General features: G+C 40.2%; 1 protein-coding gene across 4 annotated transcripts; it reads right to left on the reverse strand.

Annotated features, from left to right (window-relative positions):
• Positions 1 to 6,024: 6,024 nt before the first annotated feature.
• LOC139181672 (spindlin-2) lies at positions 6,025 to 11,631 on the reverse strand. Of its 4 annotated transcripts, none has more exons than XM_070785237.1 (2): positions 11,285 to 11,631; positions 6,025 to 10,635 (listed from the first exon to the last, which is right to left on the reverse strand). In XM_070785237.1, exons 1-2 carry the CDS (start codon positions 11,292 to 11,294, stop codon positions 9,857 to 9,859), a joined length of 789 nt encoding a protein of 262 aa, XP_070641338.1. In that variant the 5' UTR covers positions 11,295 to 11,631; the 3' UTR covers positions 6,025 to 9,856. The 4 variants fall into 4 exon arrangements, with proteins under 4 accessions (XP_070641338.1, XP_070641340.1, XP_070641339.1 ...); XM_070785239.1 differs by having other exon boundaries at positions 11,322 to 11,630; XM_070785238.1 differs by having other exon boundaries at positions 6,025 to 10,655; positions 11,322 to 11,630.
• Positions 11,632 to 14,343: the final 2,712 nt, after the last annotated feature.

Genomic DNA, 14,343 nt, shown 5'->3' on the forward strand with positions numbered 1-14,343 from the left:
TTGGATTACTGTGATATTGAATGATTTGCCTTGGAAACGAACAGAGATCATTCTGTCATTTTTGAGTTTGCATCCAAGTACTGCATTTCAGACTCTTTTGTTGACCATGATGGCTACTCAATTTCTTCTAAGGGATTCCTGCCCGCAGTAGTAGATATAATGGTCATCTGAGTTAAATTCACCCATTCCAGTCCATTTTAGTTCGCTGATTCCTAGAATGTTGACGTTCACTCTTGCCATCTCCTGTTTGACCACTTCCAATTTGCCTTAATTCATGGACCTAACATTCCAGGTTCCTATGCAATATTGCTCTTACAGCATCAGACCTTGATTCTATCACCAGTCACATCCACAACTGGGTATTGTTTTTGCTTTGGCTCTATCCCTTCATTCTTTCTGGAGTTATTTCTCCACTGATCTCCAGTAGCGTATTGGGCATCTACTGACCCGGGGAGTTCCTCTTTCAGTATCCTATCATTTTGCCTTTTCATACTGTTCATGGGGTTCTCAAGGCAAGAATACTGAAGTTGTTTACCATTCCCTTCTCCAGTGGACTGCATTCTGTCAGACCTCTCCACCATGACCTGCCCGTCTTGGTTGGCCCCACAGGGCATGCCTTAATTTCACTGAGTTAGACAAGGCTATGGTCCTAGTGTGATTAGATTGACTAGTTTTCTGTGGTTATGGTTTCAGTGTGTCTGCCCTCTGATGCTCTCTTGCAACACCTACCATCTTCATTGGGTTTCTCTTACTTTGAATGTGGGGTATCTCTTCACGGATGCTCCAGCAAAGTGCAGCCGCTGCTCCTTACCTTGGATGAGGGGTATCTCCTCACCACCGCCCCTCCTGACCTTGAATGTGGAGTAGCTCCTCTAGGCCCTCCTGCGCCCACGCAGCCACTTCTCCTTGAATGTGGGGTTGCTCCTCTCGGCCACCGCCGCTGACCTCGGACGTGGGGTGGCTGCTCCTGCAGTGTCACAGCCTGGCACTCTCGGCCACTGCCCCTGACCTCGTACGTGGGGTAGCTCCTCTCGGCCGCACTTGTGTGCCGTCGCAGCCACCCGTGCTTTTAGTATTTAGTATCCAATACTAAAAGCTATTAGTATAGGATAATTTTGAGTGAGGTAGAATAAGAACAAGTCTTTTGACTGACATCTTCAATGATACCACCAAACAAGTCAAATTATGTCTTTTTTTTTGGGAAGCTCCAATAGGACTTCTCTAGCGGCTCAGCTGGTAAAGAACCTGCCTGCCAATGCAGAAGATGGAAGAGATACAGGTTCAATGCCTGGCTCGGGAAAATCCCCTGGAGAAGGAAATGGCAACCCACTCCAATATTCTAGCCTGGGAAATCCTTCAGACAGAGGAGCCTGGTGGGCTACAGTCCATGAGGTTGCAAAGAGTTGAACACAACTGAGTTACTGAACAACAGTAACATTGTTAACTTACTGTATGAATTTCCCTATCTAGATATCCCTTATGAATGGAATTAATAGTATTTATCCTTTTCTGTCTGGCTTTTTTCACTTAGCATAGTTTTTTATGGTTCATTATCATCACAGTGTGTATGAGAACTTTATTCCCATTTCTTATTGAGTAATATTAATATTTCATTATAAGTATATATTATTCATCTTAGTCAATTCAAGCTCCTATAACAATAAAGTGTGCATCATATAAACAACAGAAACTTCTTGTAGTTCTGTTGGCTGTAAGTCCAAGGAACTGAGCATGGAACTCAGTATGGTTGGATTCTGGCGAGGGTTCTTTTCTAGGTCTATTATTTTCATTCATATGTGTGCTACTATGCTCTTAGTATATGGTTACTTCTACAAAAAAAAAAAAAAAAAAGCCTGCATTGTCTTGAATGTTTTGGAAATTTTATTAATGTTAACTATCTGCAACAGGTGTATATTGCTTCCCTTTGTTAGTGATTCCAATTGGATAGTCATCAGTCCCAGAGACTTAATCTCAAAGGGGTCATTACATTTGTGGGGCCCCAAAGGTAGAGTATGACACAGTTTGTTGGACAATATCCATAGCAGGGCACTGTTTTGGGCCACATTTAAAAATGCTGATGTGTGAGTACCTGATATAAAGAGCCAAACACAATACCCAAGCAATCAGTTTTCAATATCCAAAGGATCCAGTTAGGTACTGGGCCTCCTTTTTGGTGGGGAAGGGGGAAAAAGACAATCTTTCTTTGACTATTTGAAGAACTAAGTATTATAAATCTGGCTCACATAGTACTGAGAAACATTACTTGATAAACAGACTCTTGAAATTTGTTGGGGATTTTTAACCACTCTGTCTAGCTTGGGCTGTGAAGACAAAGGCTTCTGACTATCAACCATCAAGATATCATGTATTTAGAAATTTTTGAAAATCAGAATGTAGAAACACTTGTGACATACTCAATTTTGGCAAATGCCAGTGGAGTTTAAGTAACCCTGAAGGAGTACAAGAAAAATATATTGGAGACCTTTTCACCTGAATGTCAAAAGATCTTGATCTTCAGATGCCAGTAGTATGGGAAAGAAAATGTTGTCAACATTTAAAAGTGTATCATGTACCATTAGCCTGTGTAATGGATTTAAGTAGAGTCACATTGTCTGCAACAGTTTAGAGTATAGGAGAAATAGGTGAATTTGACAATAGTCCCCTCTAAGCTTGAAGCTTTTTTTGCACACAGCTGTCCTTTAACTTCTAACCACATGTGCTTCCTTCAATTCCTTAAATCTTGGCTGTGAATTTTTTCCTCTTGGGATGCACCCAGAAGGAGACAGGGAGGTTGGTGGGAAAATGATTTATGTGCCTCACCAATACTGCTCTATGGCTGAATCTCATTTGACCCCTATGGGACAGGGAAATACAAGTATCTGTTTCCACTATATATATATAATAATAATATATATATATATAATTATATATATAGTGGAAATTATATATATAATGTATATATCCATATATATATTTCCACTATATATATATAATAATAATATATATATATATACATATATTAGAGATAATACCTAGAGTGCACAGAATTGGCCCCAAAGTTTTCACTCTCAAGGTCATACTGTCTTCCTTGTTGCACTTTAAACCCAGTCCAATTTTCATTAGCTCATTTTTATATTTCTTCCACAGGTCTAGGTAAAATAGTGACTTGAGTGTCCATATCTAACAGGTCCAATGAAGTTTGACTCTTTCCCTTCCCTCAGATTTTCCATACTTCACATACTCAGAGAGGTCCATGTGAACTTTGACCCCACTGGGGACAAGGCTCCTTCAGCTCTCATCCTGCAACTGCTTCCCTAATTCCACCTCATTAAAAGACGGAGGACTATTTATGCATAATTTATTTGTACATTCAACATCAGTTGTCATAAAGTACCCTCAAATTCCATTAGTTGGCTCTTGAGGTCCTCATTCCTCCTCTTGCAGAAACCATGTCTCTGTCAGTATTTTATCCTCATTACTGTAATTATCAAGAGTGAAGATTATGAAGTTGAAAAACATCCATTTCTGCTTTATTGACTATGCCAAAGCCTTTGCGTTTGTGGATCACAATAAATTGTGGAAAATTCTGAAAAAGATGGGAATACTAGACCCCCTGACCTGCCTCTTGAGAAATCTGTATGCAGGCCAGGAAGCAACAGTTAGAACTGGACATAGAAGAACAGACTGGTTCCAAATAGGAAAAGGAGTACATCAAGCTGTATATTGTCACCCTGCTTATTTAACTTATATGCAGAGTACATCAGGAGAAACGCTGGTCTGGATAAAGCACAAGCTGGAATCAAGATTGCTGGGAGAAATATCAATAACCTCAGGTATGCAGATGACACCAATCTTATGGCAGGAAGTGAAAAAGAACTAAAGAGCCTCTTGATGAAAGTGAAAGAGGAGAGTGAAAAAGTTGGCTTAAAACTCAACATTCGGAAAACAAAGATCATGGCATCTGGTCCCATCACTTCATGGGAAATAGATGGGGAAACAGTAGAAACAGTGTCAGACTTAATTTTTGGGGGCTCCAAAATCACTACAGATGGTGACTGCAGCCATGAAATTAAGACTCTTGCTGCTTGGAAGGAAAGTTATGACAAACCTAGACAGCATATTAAAAAGAAGAAACATTGCCAACAAAGGTCTGTCTAGTCAAGGCTGTGGTTTTTCCAGTAGTCTTGTATGGATGTGAGAGTTGGACTATAAGTAAAGCTGAGCACCAAAGAATTGATGCTTTTGAACTGTGGTGTTGGAGAAGACTCTTGCAAGTCCCTTGGACTACAAGGAGATCCAACCAGTCCATCGTAAAGGAGATCAGTTCTGAATGTTCATTGGAAGAACTGATATTGAAGCTGAAACTCCAATACTTTGGCCACCTGATGTGAAGAGCTGACTCATTTGAAAAGACCCTGATGCTGGGAAAGATTGAAGGCAAGAGGAGAAGGGGACGACAGAGGATGAGATGGTTGGATGGCATCACTGACTCAATGGAAATGAGTTTGAGTAAACTCCGGGAGTTGGTGTTGGACAGGGAGGCTTGGTGTGCTGTGGTCCATGGGGTCGTGAAGAGTTGTACATGACTGAGCGACTGAACTGAAGTGAACCCTATTTGTGAGCTAACAAGTTACCTGACACAGTTTCTTGGGTGCCAGTAGACTATATGGCATTTTTGTTCATAGACAAAGGATAGTTTATTACTCACATTAATAAAAATAGTCTGAGTATCTGTGTTTTTACCCTATAAGCCTGAGTCCCACTCCCTACAGGGTAATGAAGAATGGTTACATGACACATACATATAAATTAAGTTGCATTACAAAGGAGGAAACCTCAGTTTGGGATCCTTAAACTTTTATAATAGGCAGTAAGCATCCCTTTCCATCCGGTCCCATCACTTCATGGGAAATAGACGGGGAAACAGTGGAAACAGTGTCAGACTTTATTTTTTTGGGCTCCAAAATCACTGCAGATGGTGACTGCAGCCATGAAATTAAAAGACGCTTACTCCTTGGAAGCAAAGTTATGACCAACCTAGATAGCATATTCAAAAGCAGAGACATTACTTTGCCAACAAAGGTTCATCTAGTCAAGGCTATGGTTTTTCCTGTGGTCATGTGTGGATGTGAGAGTTGGACTGTGAAGAAGGCTGAGTGCCGAAGAATTGATGCTTTTGAACTGTGGTGTTGGAGAAGACTCTTGAGAGTCCCTTGGACTGCAAGGAGATCCAACCAGTCCATTCTGAAGGAGATCAGCCCTGGGATTTTTTTGGAAGGAATGATGATAAAGCTGAAACTCCAGTACTTTGGCCACCTCATGTGAAGAGTTGACTCATTGGAAAAGACTCTGATGCTGGGAGGGATTGGGGGCAGGAGGAGAAGGGGACGACAGAGGATGAGGTGGCTGGATGGCATCACTGACTCAATGGACGTGAGTCTGGGTGATCTCCGGGAGTTGGTAATGGACAGGGAGGCCTGGCATGCTGCAATTCATGGGGTCGCAAAGAGTCGGACACGACTGAGTGACTGAACTGAACTCAATTGATCCCTTTCCTTTGCTCTTAAGAGACGTTATCTTCATTTTATTGGAGTAAGCATTCCTGCCCTTTGTTCCAGAGAAAATCACTACCTTCCGAAGACTCTATACAGTCCTGCTTTTTACTTCAGATGGAGATCCTATTCTGTTTTTGAAAGCTGTTTACCGTTCAAACATCTCTCAAAAAATACCTCAAAACAAAGAATTTTCAGTGTTTTGCTCACCAGATGCATAGTAACATGTGAGACACATGCAGAATTGTCTTTCAACAATGTATAAGAATGAAACTGTTGGCATTGCAACATCTTCTATTCAGGCTATCACTAGATAATGGCAGATTTCTCTCTGACAAACTCTCACCTAGAATGTATGGATCTCCCATTTCTTTAACTGGTCAATGAATATTTTCAAACTTCATGTGTTGCTGATCTAATGTATGTGAGATCATGTTACTTTTTCTTTTTCCTAGGTTACTGATGAGATCCATATAGTTAACAAATATTTATTACACACTTACAGTATGCCAGGCACTCTTTTAAGGAAGAAAAATCATGCACTTTCAGGGTTTACATTCTGGTAGGGAAACAATAAATATATTAACTAAGTAAACTATATATTATGTTAGCAGATGGCTTATTATGGACAAGATACAATAAGTTAATGGGGAACTGATTAAGGAAATGTGTGTTTATTGACTGTGATCTACTTGTGATTGCCTAGTTTTCCAAGTTTTCTATAGGCTGTAATATTTCCTCAAGGAATACATTTTTATTTAATTCACTTTAACTATCACAGTCTGTAACATAATCTCTCTGACTCCACTTTTAATATGATGATTTTGATATTAGGGGCATCTATATCTTCAAATAATCAAAAGTTTCAAACTTTTCCTTCATCACTGTGCATTTTTTGCATGTAAAATAAATCTTTCCCATTTCTATAAGAAAAAAAACTGAACATTCACTTCTTATTCTAAAAGTTTTATAAATATTACCTTCTAAATTTAAGTAATAACATTTATATCCATGAAGAATTTGTGTGTAGGATGTGATGAAGGGATTTAAGCTTATTTTTTGTCATATGGAAAACAGATTAATGCAGCATCATTTATTGAATAAAATGTCTTTTTATCATTTATCTGAACTACCACCTCTATTATGATTCAAATTTCCTGTATGTAAATCTGTTTTAAGGTTGCTCTTCTGTTTCACTAGTATATGTGATCTCCCTTTTCCCAAACTTGACCACAAACAGATTACACTCCAGAGTCTCCAGAATGATCCTATGAAAAATATAAAACAAATCATACCCAGTCTCTGGTAGAAATACTAGAATGACTCCCTACCACGCTTACTGGAAAAGCCAAATTCCATTCTAGGACCTTCAAAACTCTAAGCTATCTGTTTTGGGATCCCATCACCTCTTTGAAACCACTTCCTGATATTTTCTACCTTGCTCATTCAGCTTCAGCCACACTGGTAACCTCAGTGTTACTTGAACATGACAGTCCTACTCCTGCCTTGTGAGCTCAGCATTTGCTGTACCTCTGCCTGGAATGCTCCTTCCCCAGACAGCCACAGGGCCAGTTCTCTTATTGTCTTTAGGCCTTTACTCAAAAGCTATCTTCTAAGTGAAGCCCTCTCTTAGTTCATATTCTATCCAACTTCAGCCTCCCTGGGACTTCCATAGCCCATTCTTTATTTCTCTATTTAACATTATCATTTTGAAAATAATTTATCCTTTTATTTTATCTTGACTACTCTCTCCCACACTACAATGAAAGTTCCATAAGGGTAAGATTATTTTATTTGTTTCATTTATTTACTACCATAGGTTCCTGTGTCTAGAAGACTGACTGGCTGAGAGCCCACCTGAAGTAAGTAATGGTGAGATGAAGATAAAGCAAATAAATTAAAAAGCAAAGGCAGTCAGAGTAAGCCAAAGAGGAGCTTAGCAGTTTCCCCTGGGTCTAACCCCAAAGTGACCAATGCAAATGCTTCCAGGGGACATCTGGGCATTTCATTACAGTGAGGCAGGCCATCTGGGGGCATGGCCCACTTGAGAGGACATTCTGAGTTTAAAATGGGCTTAGGCCTTCCTCAGAGTCAACTGCTTGTGTCCTTGTTGGAATGTGGGCCCTAACCCTTGGTCTATTGTTTTGTTTTTTAAGGTAAGCCAGAAATGTGGATTTTTGAAATGTGAAATCCCCCAAATGTCTATATAGCTAATTTTAAAATGGAGAATGATAAAAACATGAAGATCAACCAAAATATGACAGTGGGCTGAAACTGGCCCATGAGTGGCCTGCAGGTGTTTGCTAGACTGAATTATGTGATGAATGAAAGAAAATCTACCCATCCTCTGGTGAGGTGGGCTCGCCTTGTGTAGTTCTTGAGGCAAACAGCTTCAGGTCATGTTGGGTGGAGAGAATGAACAGGAATTACCAACTTCTTTCCACTCTGGGAAGCTCCCTCTGCCTGCTATGCCTGGAGTTACTGGGCAGAAGAGAGACAGCAGCACTGTTTCTTTGAGGGCAGTGAAGAATGTAGAGTGGGAAAACCAGAGAGAGTTTTGAAGGGAACATCCACAGCTGGACTGGGGGAAGGAAAGGAAGAGAGAAGGACAAAGACCCATGTATTGGGACACCATACCTCAGAGGGAATTTATTGGGAGTTACCACACCCTCTTCCCACCAACCACCTATGTGGCACTATACAGTCGAAGGACTTTGTTATACAAAGTCACATCTCCCTGCTCAACTGCTCATGCCACCTATCTCACCTGAAAATAGAACTGCACACATTTCTAGTACAGTTCCCCATGTGCTTGAAGTGGGCAAGACTAGTCAGGAGGTACACGTGAAGAGTCAGTAGGCATTCTTTTTGTTGGGCTATTGCCAGAATGGGGTTTCTGGAGGCAGCAGATCTCCATCTGGTGAAGCACTGGGGGGAGATACCTGTGGTTTCAGGCAGCTCCTGAGAGAAGCATGGACAGTCAAGTGTCCATGCCCTGGAGAGAAGTCTCCCCATGCCTCCCCATGCCCTGGACAGAAGCATTAAGCTCAATCGTCTGTAAGGAGGCAAGGTATAGTTCAGGAAGTTGAAGAATAGTGAGATGAGTGCAGTATCTGGGTTGAGCAAGTTTCATTTTTTCTGGATAAAATGCCTTCCAAATGCAAGGTGGCACATCTCTTAAGTTCTGAGAACTCCACTGACTTGTTCCCCCCAAAATCATTTATTCAGTGTAGAGGAAGTGAACCAAGAACTTCAGGTCTGAGATTTACTGCCCCTGGGTCCTCTGGAAAATATAAGGTAACTGCCTACAGCCCCCTGCTGTGGAGCACCATGCTACTGTGTTTAGGTTGAGGGCTGGGCTCTGCTCAGCAGGTGTGGCATGAACTCCCTGATATAATAAAAGTCTTTTATGTATAAACTTGGCTCCTGCTTAAATTCTGAGACATTTCTGTCAAAATTTCCCTCTAGAGAAGCTCCAATCCATCTGGTTTCTTTGTTGCCACATTCTTTGTGCACAGAGCTAAAGAGGGCAACTTGGATACTGCCAGAAGTGCTATTTTTCTTGGGTCTTCCAATCTCTCATGGACCCCACACCTCATGCCATTTTCTCTATTTTCACTCCCTCTGTGGAAGGAGGAGAATTCTCCTTCCTTAGTGTTCCTCCCCTTCTAGAGTATCCTTTTAGCTTCTCCTCAGATCTCTGCCAACTTTATCTTTGTCTCCCTTGCCCTGAACTTCTTCTAAATGTATTTGTGTCCCTCTTTACTCAATTTATCCTGGTTTCCTCTCAACCCCAAGATTTCACTCTCTGTTATTCTTCAACACCCCCCAGTTGGCTGCCTCCCCCTCTTAGGTTATCCCTCCCCCTAGAAGCCTCTCCATTTCTGACCCCTTCCCATATCCTTTCTTAAGCAGCCATCTCTCTTCCTTTCCCCCACAATCCATCTCTAGTTCCTTCTCCTCTCCTCTCCTTAGACAAGACCAGCTAAGTCCTGTTCCATTTTTAGATGACTGATTATGATACTAGCTGAACTTTATTCACAGCCTGAATTTACACTTGTTCCTTCCTTTCATGTCCCCTCAACCAAACACACCCAACCTTTTCACCATGACAAATTCCTTACACACAGCATGTCATAGCTACATAAACTTATATTTTTTTAGAACAAAACAACAGTTTTGCTGGCAATGATGATGGGTTATTAGGGACCCCTATACTTTCAGTACACTGAAAAGCAACATATTTTGTGTTTCTCCAAATCATATATTTGCCTACATATACGTGACAATGTTTACCCTAACCATTAAGACTTTTTCACCAAATCATAGACATAGATATGGAAATCATCATCAAACTTAATGAAGTACACAGAAGGTTTGGCTTTAACTTGGTGAATGACTTTGCCTGTCCTTTTGGAGCCATCTTCTTTGGTATATTCTACATGTTTACCTATGAGGCCATCTATAACTCCTTCTGGCTCTCTCTCTTTTGGAGAAGACTTACTTGACTCTGGCATGATATGGAGGTCACCTTCTTTATAATCATCTAAAAGCTGGTACATGTACAAAACAGGATCTTTCTCATAGGTAATATAAAACCACGCTTTCATGATGGGTGCTTGAGCTAAGACCATCCCCCTCCATCCATCCTTAGAACCATGTTCACCCTCAAACATATGTTCAACAGCTTTACCAATTATGGTATTTGCAAGGTGCACATCTCTGACTCGAGAAAATGGCACTTTATCAGGAAGGATTTTAAGCTTTAAAATCCTTTTATCTCTGTGAAGTTCCAGTCCATAGACACAGTCAATTCCATCATATTTCACCAGATAAAGAGAGGGATTTATAGGCACCTGATCCAGAACGGTTCCTTTCCACTGGGTGATGGGCTCATCACCTTCCTTCCATCCATGTGAAATTCTGCAGCCCACGATGTTCCTGCGCGTCTGGGAGGAAGGTCTGCCCCTCTGTTTCTTTTGAGAAATCTTTTTCTTCCTCATACTTGCAGACAAGGTGTGGTCATCAACAATTTCCCTGGTTTGCTGCCTTGCAGTTGCCTTTTTGTGAGGTGTCTTCATACCTGCAAGGGGAGGAAAGAGGCTAGGGAGAAATATTTAGTGTACTGTAGTGTGAAATTTTATTTCTCTGCATTGCAAATTCTCTGGGCATCAGGTATATGTATTGCCATCCAAGTTATTGGATGTCCAGCAGAGATGCTGGCTATCAAAATATTATTGGATGTTTGCCTGCAGTGTCCTCCTTCCAAACTTATTTGGCTGTGCTGAAGGGTTGGAAAGGTGATAGTTTTGGTTGTTGAGCCCCCAGCAAGAGGGAGCAGGCTCCTTTGGTTAATACCTCTGTTGCCATCTTAGACTCCCCATATCAAATACAAATATTCATCATTTATTAGCTCCCACTCATTCTCTCCATTTAGATTAACATAGTACCCTTTCCCCCTGCTCACTATCATTTGCTCTTCATCTGTCTTGCCTCCGATCCCCATTCCTTCTGCCTGTTGTTCAACTCTCCTTCATATCTCTTCCTGGTCTACCCCATTTTTCCGCTGGGTGCCCAGAACAAATCTCTTTCTCTTTCTGGGGCCACCTTTATTACCACCCAGGTGCTCTTCGGCTCTACTTCTCCCCACCCCCCATCCCCAAATCACCTTTCTCAGTCTCCCTCAACTTCCATTCCAGCACAGAACCCAAATTTTCCCTCTTGGCACCCACCAACCCGCATCCTCCGATTCTCTAGTCCAGCGCCCACCTCCCCAAGTCGGGGGACCGCAGGTCTCACGTGTCCAAATCGGACACCTCACTGCTGCCTCCGCTGTGAACCTGTGGTGAAAGAGGATCAGCAGGCGACGAGTTCGGAGTTTGCAAGAGCTGGGAGGGAAGGATCCTTAGGCGAGGAGCGTGTCTAGGAAGACAGCTGGGCTGACGAAGAGGATGGCGGCAGTGTCTCCAACACTGGGCTCGCGGGCCCTCCACCTCCTTGACGGTGACGGCCTCTCTGCCACATCGGGATCCCAGAAGCCGCTGCCGCAGCCGCAGTCTCCTCCCTCTTACCATCGCGCAGCTTCCTGCCAGGAGAGAGGCCGCCCCTTCCTCCCAAACACTGCCACCCTCCCCGCCTCCTCCACTCTCAGGCCCACCTCTGCCCTGTGCCTGGGAGGTGTTTCTATCTCTCGGCTCCACGCCTTTCCAAAATCTGGAGGCGCCTTGCTAAACCCACAACGCCCCACCCCAACCAGCTTTGCGTTCTGTCTCCAGATCAGGGGCTCCCATTTTCCCCACCCTACCCCTACCGCAGTGTCCGTGCCCCATCTGTTTTTCCATTTTCCAAGAATTTCCCTTCTCTTTCCCTCCTGTGCCCTTCCCGATGTTAGTCTCTATATACGGAAAATGGCGTTTCTTGCCGTTTAAGGGGATTTGAGAAAGGGCGAGAGAAATGAGCTTGTGCTTATTTGCGTCTTGATACAATCTCTAGGGAATTTTTACTCTCTGGTCATTTCCAGACTTCTTGAAAATATGTATTTTTTCCCTTTTCTTCTTTTTCACAGATTGAAAAGAATTGCATGTACTATGTGGACTCTGTAAAATTCAGAAGGTTCACTTGAAGAAAATAATCTACCCTAAAACCACTATAAATCTCATTACCCAGGGCTTCAAGCAAAATATGAACCCTCTATTTCTTTCACCTTTTTTTTCTACTCTTTTAGAGATCTAGGGTCATTTTGCAGATTCAATTCTTAAAAATTCTTTGTAATATCATTTTTATGGTATTTTGAAAATACAGTGTATATAGCAATATTACAAGTAATAAGTACTCTCCATTAAAATTTTACCTGTTTTTATTGAAGCATTTTAAAATTAAAATATTATCAATAAAATGTAATTTTTTTAATTCTTTAATCCTGATCCTATTCTCTTCTTCCTCTCTAATGCTAAAAATCATCATTCAAATTTTGCATATCTTAACCATCTTTATATTCATACCTATATTATTTACAACAGATATTATTCATTTTGTTTTTCATATTTATTTTTAAAATGTCCATTATGAAGGATAATTATTTACTCCATACTGTGAGTGGAAGAGAATAATTCTCTTTCAGTGGCCCACAAGACATTTCTGGGAGATGGCTATGGGTTCTTATGACCCAACTATATATATGTACTGTCCAACTGATAAGAATATGACATCTCTACAGTTTGTAAAACTAACCAATCATGTACTTAGTTGAACAAGCTTATTTAGCACTTCCTTTTAAAAGTATATGTATGTATCCACTGTTACAGATATTCAAGAAAATGTTTTGGCTATTTTTTTCTTAAAAAAGCCTTGTCATCAAGCCTGAAACAGAACTCTGATATGTCTAATAATTTAATTTCGCTGAGCTTTATTTTGAACATAAGTTTAATCATGAGTATATTATTTTTTTTTTTGCATCTTGCTTTTGTTACTCAATATTTTGTTTTTAAAATTCTCCCTCTTATATCTCTAACATTCCTTGTTATCTTCAACTCTATTACAGAGTATATATATATAACATTTTTGTCATCCATTTAACAATATAGTCAAGCATCCATTCTCTTGATGGTCATTTAATTCATTTCAACATTTCATTATTACAAACAATGATACAATGAATAGTTTCCTGGACTTGTTCCAGAGTTTCTGCAGTGTATACAGTGGAAAAAGAAATACTGAGTTGTAGGTATAAGCAATTCAAAATTCCTAAATATTGCCGAATTCTTGCATTAATTCACTGAACCAAATTATGGTATAATCAGCATTGTAGGTATTCCATCTTCTCCACATTCTAGTCAACTCTTGATATTTTCATATTTTTAATGTGTGCCAAATTAGTGAGTAAGGATTGGTAGCTCAGTGCTTTAGTCTATTTCTGATTAGTGAGTTTCAACTTATTTTCCTGTGGGGTCTTTTTGCCATTCAGTAGTCCTATTGTGTGTTTCTCTTCATATCTTTCTTTTAAATTGTCTATCTTTCTAAAATTTACTTTTATATTTTTGATTCTAAAATTATCCAGTTTCATATATATTTTATATGTATTTTTATTTACACATAAAATATTGGCATCCATTCCCCTTTTAAATCATTAGACTATTGCAAATAAATATTTACAACATTCACAGTCACTGTGGCTCTATGTATGCCCCAGATTGTTATCTCTGTTATGAATTTGCTGATTTGCCTTCTCTACTTATATACCCATAGAAAATATATTTTGCATATCATTTAATGTAACTACTGTTAATTTTGAGAAAATTTTGTGTACCATTAAAAAAGAAAATGACCACAATTAAACTATAATAAGCTATGAATTAACAGATATATGGCACATTTAGAGATGTTAAGATGTGAAAAATAAAAATGTAAGAAAGGAAAAATATAAGGAAAGTAAAGGGAAATAGTAAATGCTATTTTTTTCCTCCACAAATATGTGTAAATCTTGGTCTTAGATGAAATATGGTACTATTGGTAAATTTTTAAGCATAAATTATGCCATATTGTTTATATTTTCTAGAACTTATTTTTGCACTAAGCAATGTGTTTTAGGCTTATATCACCAGAAGAACATGGTTCCAATTTTTCCCATCTCAAAAATACCCTTTTCTGATTTCACTTACTGTTTCAGCTACCACCTCATATTTCTACTCTCTTTTGCAACAAAACTCCTGAAGGTGTTTCCTATCCATTGTCTTCAATGTTTTCCTCTCATTGTCTCTAAAACCTACTCCTACTCTAGTCTGGTTCCCCTGTT

Source organism: Bos indicus, chromosome X, assembly GCF_029378745.1.
Source record: "Bos indicus isolate NIAB-ARS_2022 breed Sahiwal x Tharparkar chromosome X, NIAB-ARS_B.indTharparkar_mat_pri_1.0, whole genome shotgun sequence".
Classification (NCBI taxonomy): domain Eukaryota; kingdom Metazoa; phylum Chordata; class Mammalia; order Artiodactyla; family Bovidae; genus Bos; species Bos indicus.